The sequence below is a fragment of the Mauremys mutica genome, chromosome 1 (assembly GCF_020497125.1).
Source record: "Mauremys mutica isolate MM-2020 ecotype Southern chromosome 1, ASM2049712v1, whole genome shotgun sequence".
NCBI lineage: Eukaryota > Metazoa > Chordata > Testudines > Geoemydidae > Mauremys > Mauremys mutica.
Genome location: NC_059072.1, coordinates 73957613 through 73972915, shown reverse-complemented (window position 1 = coordinate 73972915; position 15303 = coordinate 73957613). Strand labels below are relative to the sequence as shown.

General features: G+C 39.9%; 1 protein-coding gene across 1 annotated transcript in view; it reads right to left on the bottom strand.

The window, feature by feature from the left end:
• PTPRQ (protein tyrosine phosphatase receptor type Q) overlaps positions 1 to 15303 on the bottom strand; it is a 207876-nt gene that overhangs the window by 28889 nt on the left and 163684 nt on the right. The window contains exons 47-53 of the mRNA XM_045002531.1: positions 12706 to 12950; positions 10834 to 10900; positions 10007 to 10165; positions 9032 to 9254; positions 8446 to 8519; positions 5143 to 5242; positions 4122 to 4250 (exon numbers count right to left, since the gene is read on the bottom strand). Of these exons, the coding sequence (XP_044858466.1) occupies positions 4122 to 4250; positions 5143 to 5242; positions 8446 to 8519; positions 9032 to 9254; positions 10007 to 10165; positions 10834 to 10900; positions 12706 to 12950 (997 nt within the window). The remainder of the gene's footprint in view (positions 1 to 4121; positions 4251 to 5142; positions 5243 to 8445; positions 8520 to 9031; positions 9255 to 10006; positions 10166 to 10833; positions 10901 to 12705; positions 12951 to 15303) is intronic.

The following is a 15303-nucleotide window of genomic DNA, read 5'->3' as shown; positions in this document are numbered from 1 at the left end:
AATAAAAGAATTCTTTGTAGGCCAGATTCTCTGTTCCTGTGCAGAAATGGAGGAGTAAGGATGGGACAATGGTGGCTTTAAGCTACCCCTGGATCTACTCTATTCTTGACTGTGCCTCATGGGTACTATAATTTACACTCTGTTGTAACAGCCCTTCAGGTTCCTTCTGCAACCAAGAATAGTTACAGCACAATATTCTCAGGCCATGTCCTCTCCTTTCCTCAGAAAATGCTTGGCACGCCTCTATGCCAGGAGGTGCAAGGGATGGTAGTATTCCCTAAGGCCCATTTTCAGCAGGTTTACAGCCCCTTTACATCACAGACAAATGAAGGGACTGTAATAGAAGAGAGAATCTGTCCCTTTAACTGGACTGTAGATCATGACAGTGCCGATTATGAGAAAATGCTGCATGGTCTGTGTGACAAATTGTAAATGCCATCTTGTTTGTGAATGCCATTTTGTTCCTTGGGCTCCTCCTGAGAAGTTGGTACAGATAAATTGAGCACCATCAACTCTAAATGTCGCTCCACTACCAAATCCATCTCTACACAGGAGTTTGGATGGGAGCTGGGGTGGAGTTTCTCAGCCAGGATAAATGACCAAAAGGGTCAGAGATTATATTTAAGTAGGACTTCAAGTGCTTCCAAGAGTAAAATGCCTGTGGTTATGAAATTCCTTTGCTAAGTCTGCATTCCTTGCTTGCCTGCCATGTTGTCCCTGAAGGGGTTAATCAAGAAGTTCAAAGCACCCACAATAAAGTGGAACACTGAGGGAGTGTGTATAAGCAACTGGGGGCTCAGGAGGACTGGGACACTCGTTTTGGGGTCTAAGGCAGCTGGAGTAGAGAGTCCCACTGCCCAAGTAGGGTGTCAGACACAGGGTCTGCTCCTGAGAGACCCAGAGCTATGAACCCATGGGGTTTAAAAGCACATAGGATCTGGAGGTTGGCTCCGCTCACAGCAGATTGGTATCCATCCAGATAAGTGGACTGGGCCAGGCTGTAATAAACAGGAATTGATATAATCACAGGTGTACATGTGCTTGGTGAATCCATTCCATATTTCTACCTAGATAGATGGGCTAAACTGTTTGTTGAAAAGGGTTGAGATTTTTTTGTTTATTTGTTTGAAACAACTTTGTTATGAAATGTAACTTAATTAATATTAAAAATGTTTTTGAAAAGGCTGAAAATGAAATGAAATACTTTGATCGGCCAAAACCAATTTTTTTTTCAGTTTGTTGGTTCACAAATTTTTTTGAGATTTTGACTTTTTGGCCCAATTCTGGCTGGGAAAAAGTTTTGAAATCTTGGAAATTTTCACAAGATGGGAAAACCACATCCTACCCTGTCCTACTTATTATGTGGACCTGTTCTGCATGTTCCTGACAATCTGAGCCAAATAATCTTCTATGCTAAGATTTGCTGGGCATAGGAGAATGGGTGGGTATGTGGGAAGGTTTTTAGGCTTACAGCTCTCTGATTCTGCGGGCCAACTTATGCCATCCCAGCTCCAAGGCTGCTCTAACTTACATCAAATGATGTATGGTAAGCCAGCTGACAACTGGCAGAGCACTGTGTTGTGCAACACACCCCTACACAGAAATGTGGGGGAGGGAAGAGTGGGGATAGGTGGTTGATGCAGGAACTGCTGTACATCAACTAAAATTGCCCCCATGGTGAGGGAATACTTAGCTAGCCAGTTACAGAACACTGTTTTCAGTGCTTCACATGATATAGGATAAGCAGGAAATGATACATATGAACAGATTCCTTCCCCAAACAGGCTCATTTATGCTGCTTAGATGGCACAAATGATCTAGAATCTGGCAGTAACTTGCTAAGTATTCCCTCTCTATTTGAAAAGCTATGGCTAGGCAATTGACTCTGTGCATGTGATAATTCAACCAACTCAGGACAGTGAGGAAGTGCAGAAATAGGAAGTAGTAACCATATTTTGAATGCACAATTCATTTGTGATGGTCTCAGTGTAATCATCAGCATGTAGCTAACATGACACCTTTACATTCCATATCACTCTTAATATATCAGACCCAGAAAGTGAAAGTGCCTCAAAATAAAGTAATTGGTAGGGTAACTAAAACTGCGGAATTACTGCTCAGTAAAGTCCTTGCTGTTCATAAATCACTTAACAAACTGCACATAAATATGAAATATTACAATTTTGTAGCCTAACCTGCACAGTTTGATGTTGTATAAATCCAAACTGGCCATAATTTAGACAGAACAGTGGTAAAGTGGAATCCTCCCATGCAACATGGGATTTGACCCCCTGGAATTTTTGTTGAGATCTTAATGGGATGCTTTCTGGTAGCATGGACAATACAACAGGCAGCTGAAGGGAAACAAAAGGATTTCTCCTGAATATGCAAATTCTAACTCTCGAAGAAAAGTGTAAGGCCTAGTTTTGAACTCCAATTGGTATATGCACTCTAATTGTGCAGTCTACTTTTTGCATGCCTGCTGAGGTGAGCATGACATAACTTCTGTTAAAAATTGTTCTCCTTTGTTTTAAAATAGTTGCAGAATTATAGTGTCTTAACATTAATCACTGAGATCAAAGATGTTGACAAATACAATCATTTGTCATTAGCATTACCATATAATAATATATGTTGCTAATACTAATTTCATCTTTATTACCAAGAACACACTTTGGAAAATTATTTACTTTGCACAAAGATCAACAAAGTATAGTAGCACACAAGTTACACAACATTATGGAAATCACACCAGGTCTCTTCAACAGTTCAATAACTTACTGGATGACAAATATCTCCTTGCGTCTAAAGAAAAATGAGGAGTATCTGGAAGTAAAATCCATTAATAATTTAGTACACAAACAAAAATGATACTGTTCTATTTTGCTAGCAATTTTCAAATGTATACGCTGTAGGAAACTTCTCAAATTAATGGACAGGGACATTTATCTGGTTTACAGCTACAAAGGTGCAAAGGGTTGTGTCTGTCTGTTGAATGTGAACATCTCCATTACTGTTAATGGGTATTAGACTATATTATCTAAACAAAATGTCCACACAGGATGCATTGCATTCATTTGCACCAGAGGATTCTCGGTATGTTTGACCATGTGCTGTAACTGGCCACTCTTGAATGCATACATTTGATCAGCTTTATAATGCAATAATCCTTTTTTGCACCATACATATAGCCATAAAACATTCAAAACAAACAGGTCAACAGCTACAGGCTTTCATCTTCAAGCTACCCATAGTCTGCAATAGTAGAGTGCTTAACTCCTAGGGCAAGGTAATCCTAGGCTTCCAATCTTTAAGGAGATTGCTGCCACAGTGCTTCCCAGTCTATGTGCTGTGTGACAGAGTAGGGAAAATACAGCCATGTCAATAATATTTATCCATCATTTTGCTAATTCAGTCATAGCCCACTGTTCAGAATTTTCATGATATCTATCTGTGGAATAATGTGGCAATTTCTGACTACCAAAAGGAACACGGTACAGCTTCCCTTCCAAACAATACATGGGGCAAGAGTCTCTGTCACTGTGAAAACCCAGGAAATCTGGTCAGCTGAGTGCCCTAGGGCTACCACGTGCTTCTCCAGGGCCTGGGTGTATGGGTGTGGCCAGAATGTTTTCATGTTCCAGAGAAACTCAGCTGCAAAATAGGTCCCCTTGTGCTAAAACATTTTCTAAATGTCAATTAAACAATGACTGTGTTGTTACTGATTGAGCTGAAAAAGACACGGTTTAAGGGTTTGGATCTTTTGGGATGTTTATAAGTTTCCAATCCACAGAAAACAGTAAGCCATCAAAATACTGAACAATTTCCCATGTTTAAAAAATTGCAGCTCCTTTTGCCATCAGAATTTAAGGATGATTTGCACTTAGAGCTTTATCTTATTGTAGCTTAGATCTTTATCTTATTATAAAAGATGTGAAGATTAAATAATATTCTACACGCTAGTCAGAAGTGTCTGGAGGATGGAGGGCACCCTTTGAAAGAGGATCTTAGTGACCTGTGTAAATAAGAACACCACAAACACTTCCAAACAAGCAAAGGTCAGAATGGGGTCATGGCTACAGATCCTTTGGACTACTGCTTTGCCTAAGGAGTATGCTTACCGAGTAAATCTCTCATCCTTCAGTTCCAGGTCTGCCACTGTGATCAACTGATCCAGCTTGAATTTAGTATCAATAATTTCTGCATCCCGTGGGGAGTAGGTGCCTCCCTCTTTTTGCTTTTGTCGGATTCTAAACCAAAAATCATAACAAAGTTGAGAGTGAATGAAAAAGAATATTCAAATGATTTATTAATTACACATGAATTAGCAGGATAGAAGGATAGATTCAGCCTTTCATAGAACTAGGAGTAGAGAAGCTCTCGAAAAACAATGATACTTCCAGTTTTCATTCTGTAATGAGCATAGCAAAACCAGTAACATTTTACCCATCTCTTTGAACATTTTCATCAACATGCATTTTAGCCCCATTTTACTGGCAAAATTCTGACAATGGAGAAAGTTTGCCCCAGAAATTATTACTACTTGGACCTGATTTTCCTCTCATTTTCACTAGTGTAAACCAGAAGAAATTCAACTGAATACAATGGAGTTATACTAGTGTAAAACACGTGAAAAGAGAATCAAGCTCTTATACTTAACTCCTTTGTAAACTCTTGACCTCCATTTCTTATTTTCCTTCAATGCTGTAGTGAATTAGCAGCGGCAGATAGCACCTATGGCTAGTGAGCGAATGAATGTCATTCATGCAGCAGTTTGCCTCCTTCTTCAACTAGGCATCTATGCCTGCTATAGGTTACCTCACCTAGCGTCAGATTTCTGATTTCTCAAATACAGGTGTAATTCCAGACTAGTTCCATTCACTTCAATGGAGCTACTCTGGAATTTCACCAGTGTCACTGAGAACAGATTTTGACTGGCTGACTTCAAATCAAGCTGCTCACCCTCTGAAGTGGATGATAGTAAGTTTCTATATGATAAAAAATGGTATTAAAATGCAATTTAAGATATCAGGCTGGTTACATATGGTTCTATGTATAGGATTTATTTCTTCTATATGTAAAGACATATTTGCATGCAGATGAAAAATAATGTGTAGTATTGTATATACAAAGAAGTCTTACCTTGCAAAAGCATAGATTGCCACCACAAGAAGAATTATGGAAAGTATACACAAAGTAACTGCAAGTATTATTTCTACAGCTCTTTCTGACAGTCCCTCACCTGCAACAGAAAGTGGGCAATACTGGGATTGAATATTTGAAGAACAAATATCTGAAGACTGGATTGTCCTTTGACTACTTTTGCAAACAAAATGGAAACAATCTGCAAAACCCTGTACAGTGGTGAACCTCTTGGGTCAAAAGGATATCAGGTCCCATACCAAAGTCTTGGAACAGTAATATAAAATCTGTTTTGTTTCTGGCATTTGCTTATTTATATCACTAATAAAAATACTGTAAAGCAATAATACTAAACCTTTGGTTCTCTAGCCACATATGCAGTTGTTCACAGATACTCTTTGAGTTTGTCTGCACTAGACTTTACCTTAAGCTAATTGATTGTTAATTAACTTGAGATAATTAATACCTTTGTAAAGGCTAGTGTAGACACTACCACCATTGGCTGAACCCTCAGGTAAACTACAAATATGAGTAGCCTGGAACAAATGATTGGGGAATGTCCAGAGTAGAGCTGTGTGAATAACAGATTTTTTTGGCTCACTGGCCAGACTGAAAAAAAAAAATATTTCAGATCAATGAAATTTGTTCAAAATTTTCAGTGAACCAAAAACTCAGGAAAAAATTGTTCTGTTGAAACTGAAAGAAATGTTTTGTTTCATTTTAAATTGTTTAAAAGAGTTTTCCAATTGTTTAAATAAAATTGAAGAACATTTTGAAAGGAAAAGTTTTTTTGAAGTAAAAAATTCTAAATGATTTAATTCAGAAATGTTGAAATGAAACATTTCAATTAAAAATCCCTGACAATTAATTTCCATCTTTGACACAAATTCACAAAATGTTAACCGTCGATCCACAGCTGCATTTTTCATCAAAAAAATGTTTTGGCAAAAAATTCCATGCAGCTCTAGTCCAAACTAGCTTTCACAAAGATGTTGACTATCTTGAGTTAGTTGACAATCAATTAATTCAAAGTAAAAAAATAAAATAAAAAAATATGTGGTCAAGAGAAACCCATACAGAGTTGCTAAGTAAATGAATTAGAGTTGCCAGAATCCTGTCTTGCTCTTCCACAACCCTCTGACAGAGGAGAAACTTTCTTCCTCTTAGCAGCCAGGAAGAGGTTTGGAGCCGGGGAGAGGATGTGGAGGTGGAGTGGTGGTGAGAGAGGGACAAAATGGAGTCATAGCAACAAATGACATTGTGTTGCAAAATGGTTTTGATCTGCTGTCACATCAATACATAATGATACCGATTCACAAAGAGGCAATAGGATAATGCAAATGTCACATTGTGATTGTGTCATCTCTCTGTGGCCTTGACGTCACTATGAAAAAGTGTTTTTGCTTTGTTTTGTTTTTACCAAGCATAAACTAACACATAGTAACAAACATGTTAAAGATCTGGTGTGGACAAGGCAGTTTGTAGTTTTCACATGTGTTAGCACAGGGGTTCTCAAACTGGGGGTCAGGACCCCTTGGGGGTCACGAGGTTATTACATGGAGGGTCACAAGCTGTCAGCCTCCACCCCAAACCCCGCTTTGCATCCAGAATTTATAATGGTGTTAAATATATAAAAAAATGTTTTTAATTTATAAGAGGGGTCGCACTCAGAGGCTTGCTATTTAAAAAGGGTCACCAAAGTTTGAGAATCACTGTGAGTTAGCAGGTGGAGGTAAACCCTAGGATCCCCCCAATTGTTTACTGCCACTGCTAGCAGGTGAAAACTACAGACTGCCTTGTTCACACTAAGATTTTACCACAATGGTCACTACGTGTTAGCTAAAACATAGTAACCCCCCCACCTTTTTTCCTAGTGTGGATGCATCCATTGTGGCATAGCTATGACTAATGACTCCCAAGCTCTTTCAGATTAGAATAGTGGTATTCACAAAATGATTGAGAGGAGAATATACACTAAAATCTATTGTGCAGTTTTGTGCAAGTGAGGCACTCCTGCTAAAAACTAATTATTATGCCTGCTTGATCGGGCCAGGCAAGAGCCAGCTGGGATGCCATCATTCCTGTGGAACCTTGGCACAAGGTAGTATTGGCACTGAAAAAGAGATCAGGAAACCCTAGGATTTGGAGAATTTACAGTGCTGTTCTTTCTGATTTCATATCATAGTAAGGGCAACCAGGTCTTGTCCAATTGTGGCACATGACAGAGGAGCAAGTGGTGCAATTTTTAATAGTGCAAGTACAGTAGGGACTACAATTAACTACAGTATTTGCCTGTAAGGCATTTCATTTTGTGCTTGCCTGGATGGTTTCTTTAAGCCATTCAGGGGGTTTCTGGTGCACAGGTATCTAGAAGGGGAAGGAAGGGGTTGCAATTGACTCCTTTCATACTGCCCTATCATGCAGGCCCTTCAGGGTATTTGCTTCAATAACTTTGAATGTCAGAGATTTCTATGGCAGAAAGCAGCATTTGTAGTTGCTTATTTTTTTTTATTTTTTTGAGCATTCAGCTTCAGGGAAATAGACCATTCAGGTTGGACACTAGCATTTGAGTACTTCCAATATGCAGATGGGGCTAATAAACATGACACTTCATTTTATAGGACAGATCAGGTGGGCTGGGGATCTCAGAGGGCACAAGATGAGTGCACAGAGGAGGAAATATGCCCAGCAGCAGCCCTCTGCTATTATCTAGGGACTTCTACTGCTTGTTTGGGTTCCCTTTTCCAAGGGATGGTAGTTTCCTAAGTATCGGTTTACTATTTTGTTAAAGAAACCTATCAATTTCAAGGGATCTGCCCAAAGAAGTTTGAATCTCACTCCCTCAGGATCAGTGCAGCTGCTGCAGCAGCTATATGCGGTTTGGGGTTCCAACAACAATTATACCATTGGTTAGTGACATTCAGAATTGTCTAGGTTCTACGTTAGAACACCACTGGGTTAAGCAGAACCTTGCCAGCCTGTTTCTGATTGATAAAAGTTCTTTATATTTGTTTGAACCTGAAGGGTCAAGGGATCATGTCCACAGGATGGCTGCCAGCAGAAGGATCACAGCTGAGACTCATGAAGAAGATCATGCAGCTACCATGGCATGGCTTTGCAGGGCATCCTGTGCGATGAATGGATTTCGGACTGTGCACTCTTGAGGTTAAGCTAGGCCCACCAAAAGTTGTATTTATTAACTTAAAAGAGAATGATCTGGTAAAAAGGAGATGGAGCAATTTCATAACTTATCAGATGCTTCTGAAATATTAAAATGTCTTCAATAAATTAAATTCTCCTTACCTAAAGTTTTGACAGGGTCAGAATAGTCTGAATCTGTAAACTGGCCTTTAACATTTGTTGCTCTGAACTTAAATCTGTAAAATAATTAAGTAAAGTCAGGAATCAGATATTTACATACACGTTTTAAAATCATTCATTCAGTGAAGAACTAGTAATTATTCTTCATTTTGGGGGAAAATTACATGCAATCAGTATACACCATATAATTTAAGAATCCTAATGTCAGCATGTTAAAAGTATACTGTAGATGCGTGAAATGGATAGTATTTATCTTGCACTTAGACTTGCTGAATTCAGGAAGAACAATCTTATGTTACTAAAACAAAAAAAACCTACCTGTCAGTTCTCTCATATTTACAGTCCAGTAAAAAAAAAAATTAAGTATATGAAGATTTAAAAGCACTTCATACAGAAAGTCCCATTGTGCCTATGGTTTCTTGTGAGGTCTTGTGAAATCACTTTAGACCTTGCCTTTTCTTAAATGGGCTTTAAAAAAGTGTCTGATTGTCACTCATATAAATGAATATTTTTGTTTAAACATTTTTATTGCTCAAACATTGACATAGAACTTGAATCGTATACTTACAAGTACTGCTTTCTTGGTTTTAGGGGGCCGTTGCAGATTTTATCTTCACTCCCAGGTATCATGCATGTAGTATCAGCACCTATAACATACATATCTTCTTTGCCACTCAGTCCTTCCTTTCCTTCTGTACAGGGTGGGTTTGGAAAGCCTTCATTTGTAAAATATGGCCTGGGTTTTTTGAAGTAGGCATCATACCACTTAGTAACATTTCCATCATGCTGAACTATTGTCAGAAGAAATTAATTATAAATCATTTCAATCCTAAATATATTGCAGTTAAAGAAGGTAAACCAGTGGTTCTATTTTCAGAAGTGCTTAGCACCCAATAGCTCCCACTTAAACACCTCAATAAGTGACCATTTTTTAAAAGTATGAATGGTATACACTAGTCCCATGGGACTACTCATATGAGCAAATGTTCATCAGCAAAAGTTCATCAGTTCAGAATCTGACCCAAAATAAATTTACATGACTCATTCCTGCAGTAAAACAGAAATGTTATCATGGCTGCATTCTTCTAACAGCAACAAAATGGCTACAGAAGGAAAAACTGCTAAATGGAACTTTCAGCTATTTTAATTTCAGAGATACTGCATGAGTTATGTGTAAAAGGAAATCATGAACAAAGAAAACAGATAAACCCTGAAAAAGATAATGAAAAATAGTGTATGGGTGACTTCAACCACCAACAGCACTATTTGTCAGTTGAAAAGGGTGAATGCCTTGGGCAGGTTCCCTGAATCTAGTCTACAGCACACAGATAATGCTTCAGCTTTGGAGCAAGGAATGGTAGCACAGAGGTATCACATGAATGACTCCTGAGAGTATTATAATTGCTGCAGCAACTGGTCAAATGTCTCCCAACATTAATTCTGCATCACCCAATAAAGGCAATAAGGGAACAGAGTAATAGGTCAAATTCAAGAAACTAAAAGGTACGAACTATTAGCAAAAGAACATAATAGCTTTCTCTACCTCCTGCTTCTGCAACAAGAACTTGTATCTTCTTGATAGGTCCATGATCATCATTATAGTAGCATACTGGCATTCTGATAGTAATGGTTGTAGCAGTAACAAGTAGTGTCCCACTAGTATCAAAAACTGGTGTTGGTTTCTTATTAGGTCTTGGTGGCTCTGTTTTTAAACAAAGATAAGCCAAAATGTTTTGCTTTCTAATTTATTAATTAAAATCACTTAGTTCAAGCATGGAATCCTCTTATTTGGGACATTTTGGTGGACAGCCTAATGTCCTAATTAAGGCCTCAATCTTGCAATGGGGTCCTTGAGAGGGTGAGAGTCTGCCCTCACAGATTTCCCCCTTTGCAGGATCAGAGTCCAAGTGACTGGTTTGACAAAGAAAGAACACTATTAAAAAAAATTGGAGCCTCAGTTTTTCTATCTGCAAAATGGGGACAATGATTTTATTTGCTTCGCATGGATGTGGTAAGGTATAAGTACATATGGTTCTATAGTCTATTTCTAAATGTCATGGTGAGACATAACTAAATATTTGTGAAATGGTAAATTCTGATAACCTTTTCCACATTGAGTAGTACTACTGTTTTATTGGTGCTAATTATGGTGTATGGTACAATTCAATATCAGCAAGGTCCTATATAAGTACCAAATACCATTAATCTGTAGCAGAGGCAGGAATAGAACTCAGGCATTCAAGGCTCTCAGCCTAATGCTCATTCTTCTAGGCAATGGACAGGAGGGACACACATATATATGCACAAATTTACAGTAATTTCTTTAAAGCTTATACGGATCTCAGCAAAAAAGCACTTTATTATGCATACCTTTAATATCCATAGTTATTTTTAGTTGGATTTTTGGGCCTGCACCAGCACCATTTATTGCATACACCTTAAAAAGAAATGAACACTTTATTTTATTGAACATTTGTGTTAAACTTAAATCAGCAAAAGCTAAATACACCTCTACCTCGATATAACGCTGTCCTCGAGAGCAGGGGCGGCTCTAGCAATTTCGCCGCCCCAAGCACGGCGGCACGCCATGGGGGGCGCTCTGCCGGTCACCGGTCCCGCAGCTCCGGTGGACCTCCCGCAGGCAGGCCTGTGGATGCTCCACCGAAGCCGCGGGACCAGCAGACCCTCCGCAGGCACGCCTGCGGGAGGTCCACCGGAGCCGCCTGCTGCCCTCCCGGCAACTGGCAGAGCGCCCCCCGCGGCATGCCGTCCCAAGCACGCACTTGGCGTGCTGGGGCCTGGAGCCGCCCCTGCTTGGGAGCCAAAAAATCTTACCGTGTTACAAGTGAAACCGCGTTATATCGAACTTGCTTTGATCCGCCGCAGCGTGCAGCCCCGCTCCCACCCAGAGCACTGCTTTACCGCATTATATCCAAATTATATTGGGTTATATTGGGTCGCATTATATTGAGGTAGAGGTGTATATACTTTTTAAAGGAATAATGAATCCTGCAATTTTATATATACATAACATGACAAGACTGAAGGGTTTCAGTGATAACATAAACTTTGAGATTGTCATTCATGTTTTTCATGTGGCCAGAATGCAAGATGGAACTAGAACCTTAATTTATGTATATATGGAGCAATATTATTTAAAATATGTATTAAAATTTCCCTACTAATTTATCTCTAGCTCCATTCCCTTGTACTCTTGGGAGCACACTATTACACTAACATGTCTCTCTACCTCTAACTCATTCCCTGACTCTCTTTAAATCCAAATTCAAGACACATCTCATTTTCCTAGCATTCCACGAAATCCTATTCCCTGAGCCTCTTAGTTTCTCTCCTGTAACATGGTCTTTATATCCCTCTTGACACTTGTCCCTCTGCATCTATAGATGCTACCTGTATGATAGAATTATTTCAATCATAATTTATCTGCGTGTAAAGCTTGAAAGCACTCGTGAAGCATTTTGTAGTATTTTTGTATGAAAGACAATATACAAAAGTAAATTGGATACTATTATCTGATTCAGTGGACCAAATTCTGCCTTCAGTTATACCTGAGAGTCTCTGGATTTACACCAGTGCAACTGAAAGAAGAATTTGGCCCAATTTGTTTATTCTTCCAAACTCCTTTGATATTGGCAAAACCAGAAACGGAATAGATTTGCACTTAAAAAAAAAATTCCAGAGAGACTCTCTCTAGTACCTTCCTAGGTCATTCTTTGTGCCATTCACTCCACTCATCTCTAAAATCCTAAGGAAAACAACATTTCAGTCCCTGGTATAACATAGTTAAAATAAAGGAGGTGGGGAAACAAATCCCAACCTCCGAACAATTATTTCCAGGAGGATTTTTATTCTTGCTTCTCCTCCCCTTCTGTCCTAATCCCTGATTGCTTTAATGGTGGGACTACATGCAGTAATCAAGATTCAATACAAAAACAATACAAAACAGAAGAAGACCTTGGGGATCAAAAGACAGAACAAAATTTTGTAGTTGAAAGTGATGTGCCAAAGACTGGCCTGGTGACATAGGATTTAGTCCTACAAGATACTAGCTGCCACCAGTGAGATGCTAAGTGTCTTCAGTTACTACTGATTTTCCCCATGCACTTTATACCCTTGGTTACAATGCCAGGGATTACAAAACCATATTCTGGGCTTAGGCCTGCACTCCTTAATTAGGCAAATCTGTTGACATCAAAGACAGAAAATTGTATTAAACCTTACAATGACATTATACGTATGTCCTCCTTTTAGCCCCTCTATCACTGCAGTGACCGATTTATTTGTTTTGTCAATGACACTTAGATTATGAATCTGGACAACAGCAGGGTCATCTTCTTTGTAAATCATGGCTTGATATACTTGAATATTTCCATTGGATTCAGATGGTGGCACAAACGTCACTTGGAATTTTGTTACTTCATCTAGTATCTTCTGAAATGTTACGTTGTTAGGTGGGTCTTTTGGCACTAAAGGAAATATTTCAGAAATTCACTTTGAATTGGAATTTATTACTGTTATTATTTATTTATAGATTAAAATACAGAAAGGTTTCAGAAAAAATAATCTTTTGGACACCAGGATTATATCACTGCTATTTAATTTGTTTAATTAAAAACTATTATCCCAACCACTAAGTGCCTGTGCAAATATTATAATATTAATCTCACAAATAGCAAACATAATGATTAGAAGCCCACCATAATTAGCATCAGATCATAAGTAACCAGCCTCATCTCTAAATCCACTGCTTCCTGGAAAGCCCCATGGAAAGCATCAGCCTTGAAGTATGCTCTGAATGTAACAAATCCTTTTTTTGTTAGACCAGGGGGAGACGTGTCAGAGTTGGGGATCCCTTTCTAAAAACACTCTGCCAGCACCAACCACCCTCACTATTTTTAAACAAGGGGACTGTTATATCAAGAGCCTCTGCTGCTCACAGCTGACACAGCATTGCCCAAGGAGAGGAGCAGTCTTTCCTTTAACTGATGCCCAAACATACAGTACATAGGCCATGTCTACACTACAAAGTTAAGCTGACTTTATGTAAGTCGACATTGAGCCTCTGATTTAAGCAAGTCGATCTTGTGTGTCCACACTACACTCGTGTCGGAAGAGTGCATCCTCACTAGCAGAGCTTGCACGGAGCACTGTACTGTGGGTAGCTATCCCACAGTGCATGTAGCCGAGTGGAATTTTGGGTTGGGCTTGCAATGCCTTATGAGACCAAAACATCGGTGCGGATGGTTATGGGAACATGGTATTAGTCTTCCATGATGCACTTACCTCCCTCCCTCTGTCCCTCTCTTCCTGAAAGCAACAGCAAACAAACCAAGCCTTTTTTGTGCCTTTTTTCGTAAGCCTGGGTCACCCATGTGGATGCCATGGCAAGATAAGCATGGACCTCGCTCAGCTGCACACTGTTGTTATGAGCATTATAAACACCTCACGCCTTATCCTGCAGTATTTACACAGCTGATACAGGAGCCGCCATGTGAAACAATGTGATACCATGCTAGCAGCCCTGCTGGAAGTCATAGAGCGGAGCATTTCGCAGTTGCTGGTGACAGTCACGCATCACCTTGACACAACTGAGTGCCATTTCTGGGCCTGGGAAACAAGCACTGACTGGTGCATCATTATGCAGCAGTGGCTGCAGAACTAGAATGCGTAAGGCCACTTTCCAGGAACTGTGTGAAAAGCTTTCCCCACCCCTGAAGTGCAGCAATACTAAAATTAGAGTTGCTCTGACAGTGGAGAAGCAAGTGGCGATAGCTCTGTGGAAGCTTGCAATGCCGGACTGTTACCGGTCAGTGGGGCATCAATTTGGAGTGGGTAAATCTGTTGTAATCCAAGTTTGCAGAGCCATTAACAGATTTCTGCTAAGAAGGATAGTGACTCTGGGCAACATGCAGGACATAGTGGATGGTTTTGCTGCGATGGGGTTCCCTAACTGCGGTGGGGCGATAGACGGAACGCATAGCCCTATCTTGGCACCAGACCACCTTGCCAAAGAGTATATAAACCAAAAGGGATACTTCTAAATGATGTTGCAAGTGCTGGTGGATCACAGGAGCCATTTCACCGACATCAACGTGGGCTGGTTGGGAAAGGTGCATGCATCTTTAGGAACACAGTCTGTTCAGAAAGCTGCAAGCAGGGATTTTCTTTCTAGACTGCAAAATAACCATTGGTGATGTTGAAATGCCAATTGTGATCCTGGGAGACCCAGCCTACCCCTTGCTCCCATGGCTCATGAAGCCATACACAGGCAGCCTGGACAGCAGTAAGGACCCGTTCAACCATAGGCTGAGCAAGTGTAGAATGGTGGTGGAACGTGCCTTTGGACGTTTAAAAGGTCGCTGGCACAGTTTGCTTACTAGGTTAGACCTCAGTGAAAGCAAAATCCCCATTGTTATTGCTGCCTGCTGTGTGCTCCATAATATCTGTGAAACAAGGGGAGAAAAGTTTTCTCTGGGGTGGAGGGGTTGAGGCAGATCTCCTCACAGCCAATTTTGAGCAGCCAGACACCATGGTAATAAGAAGAGCACATTGAGGGGCTCTGCATCTCCGTGAGGCTTTCAAAACCAGTTTCAGCAATGAGCCAGAGTAATATGACACTTATCTGTGGTGTTCCTTACCAAACTGTCCCCTCCCTTGCATTTTCTCCCCTGTAAACTCCACCCCCACCAACCACCATGTGTTGAATGAATAAAGAGCCTTTTCTCCTCAATCCATTAAGTTTTATTATGCACACAAATACAGAGACAGCAAAGAAAAGTAAGATAACCTAGGGCAAAAGGCCTGATAACACTGTGGGGG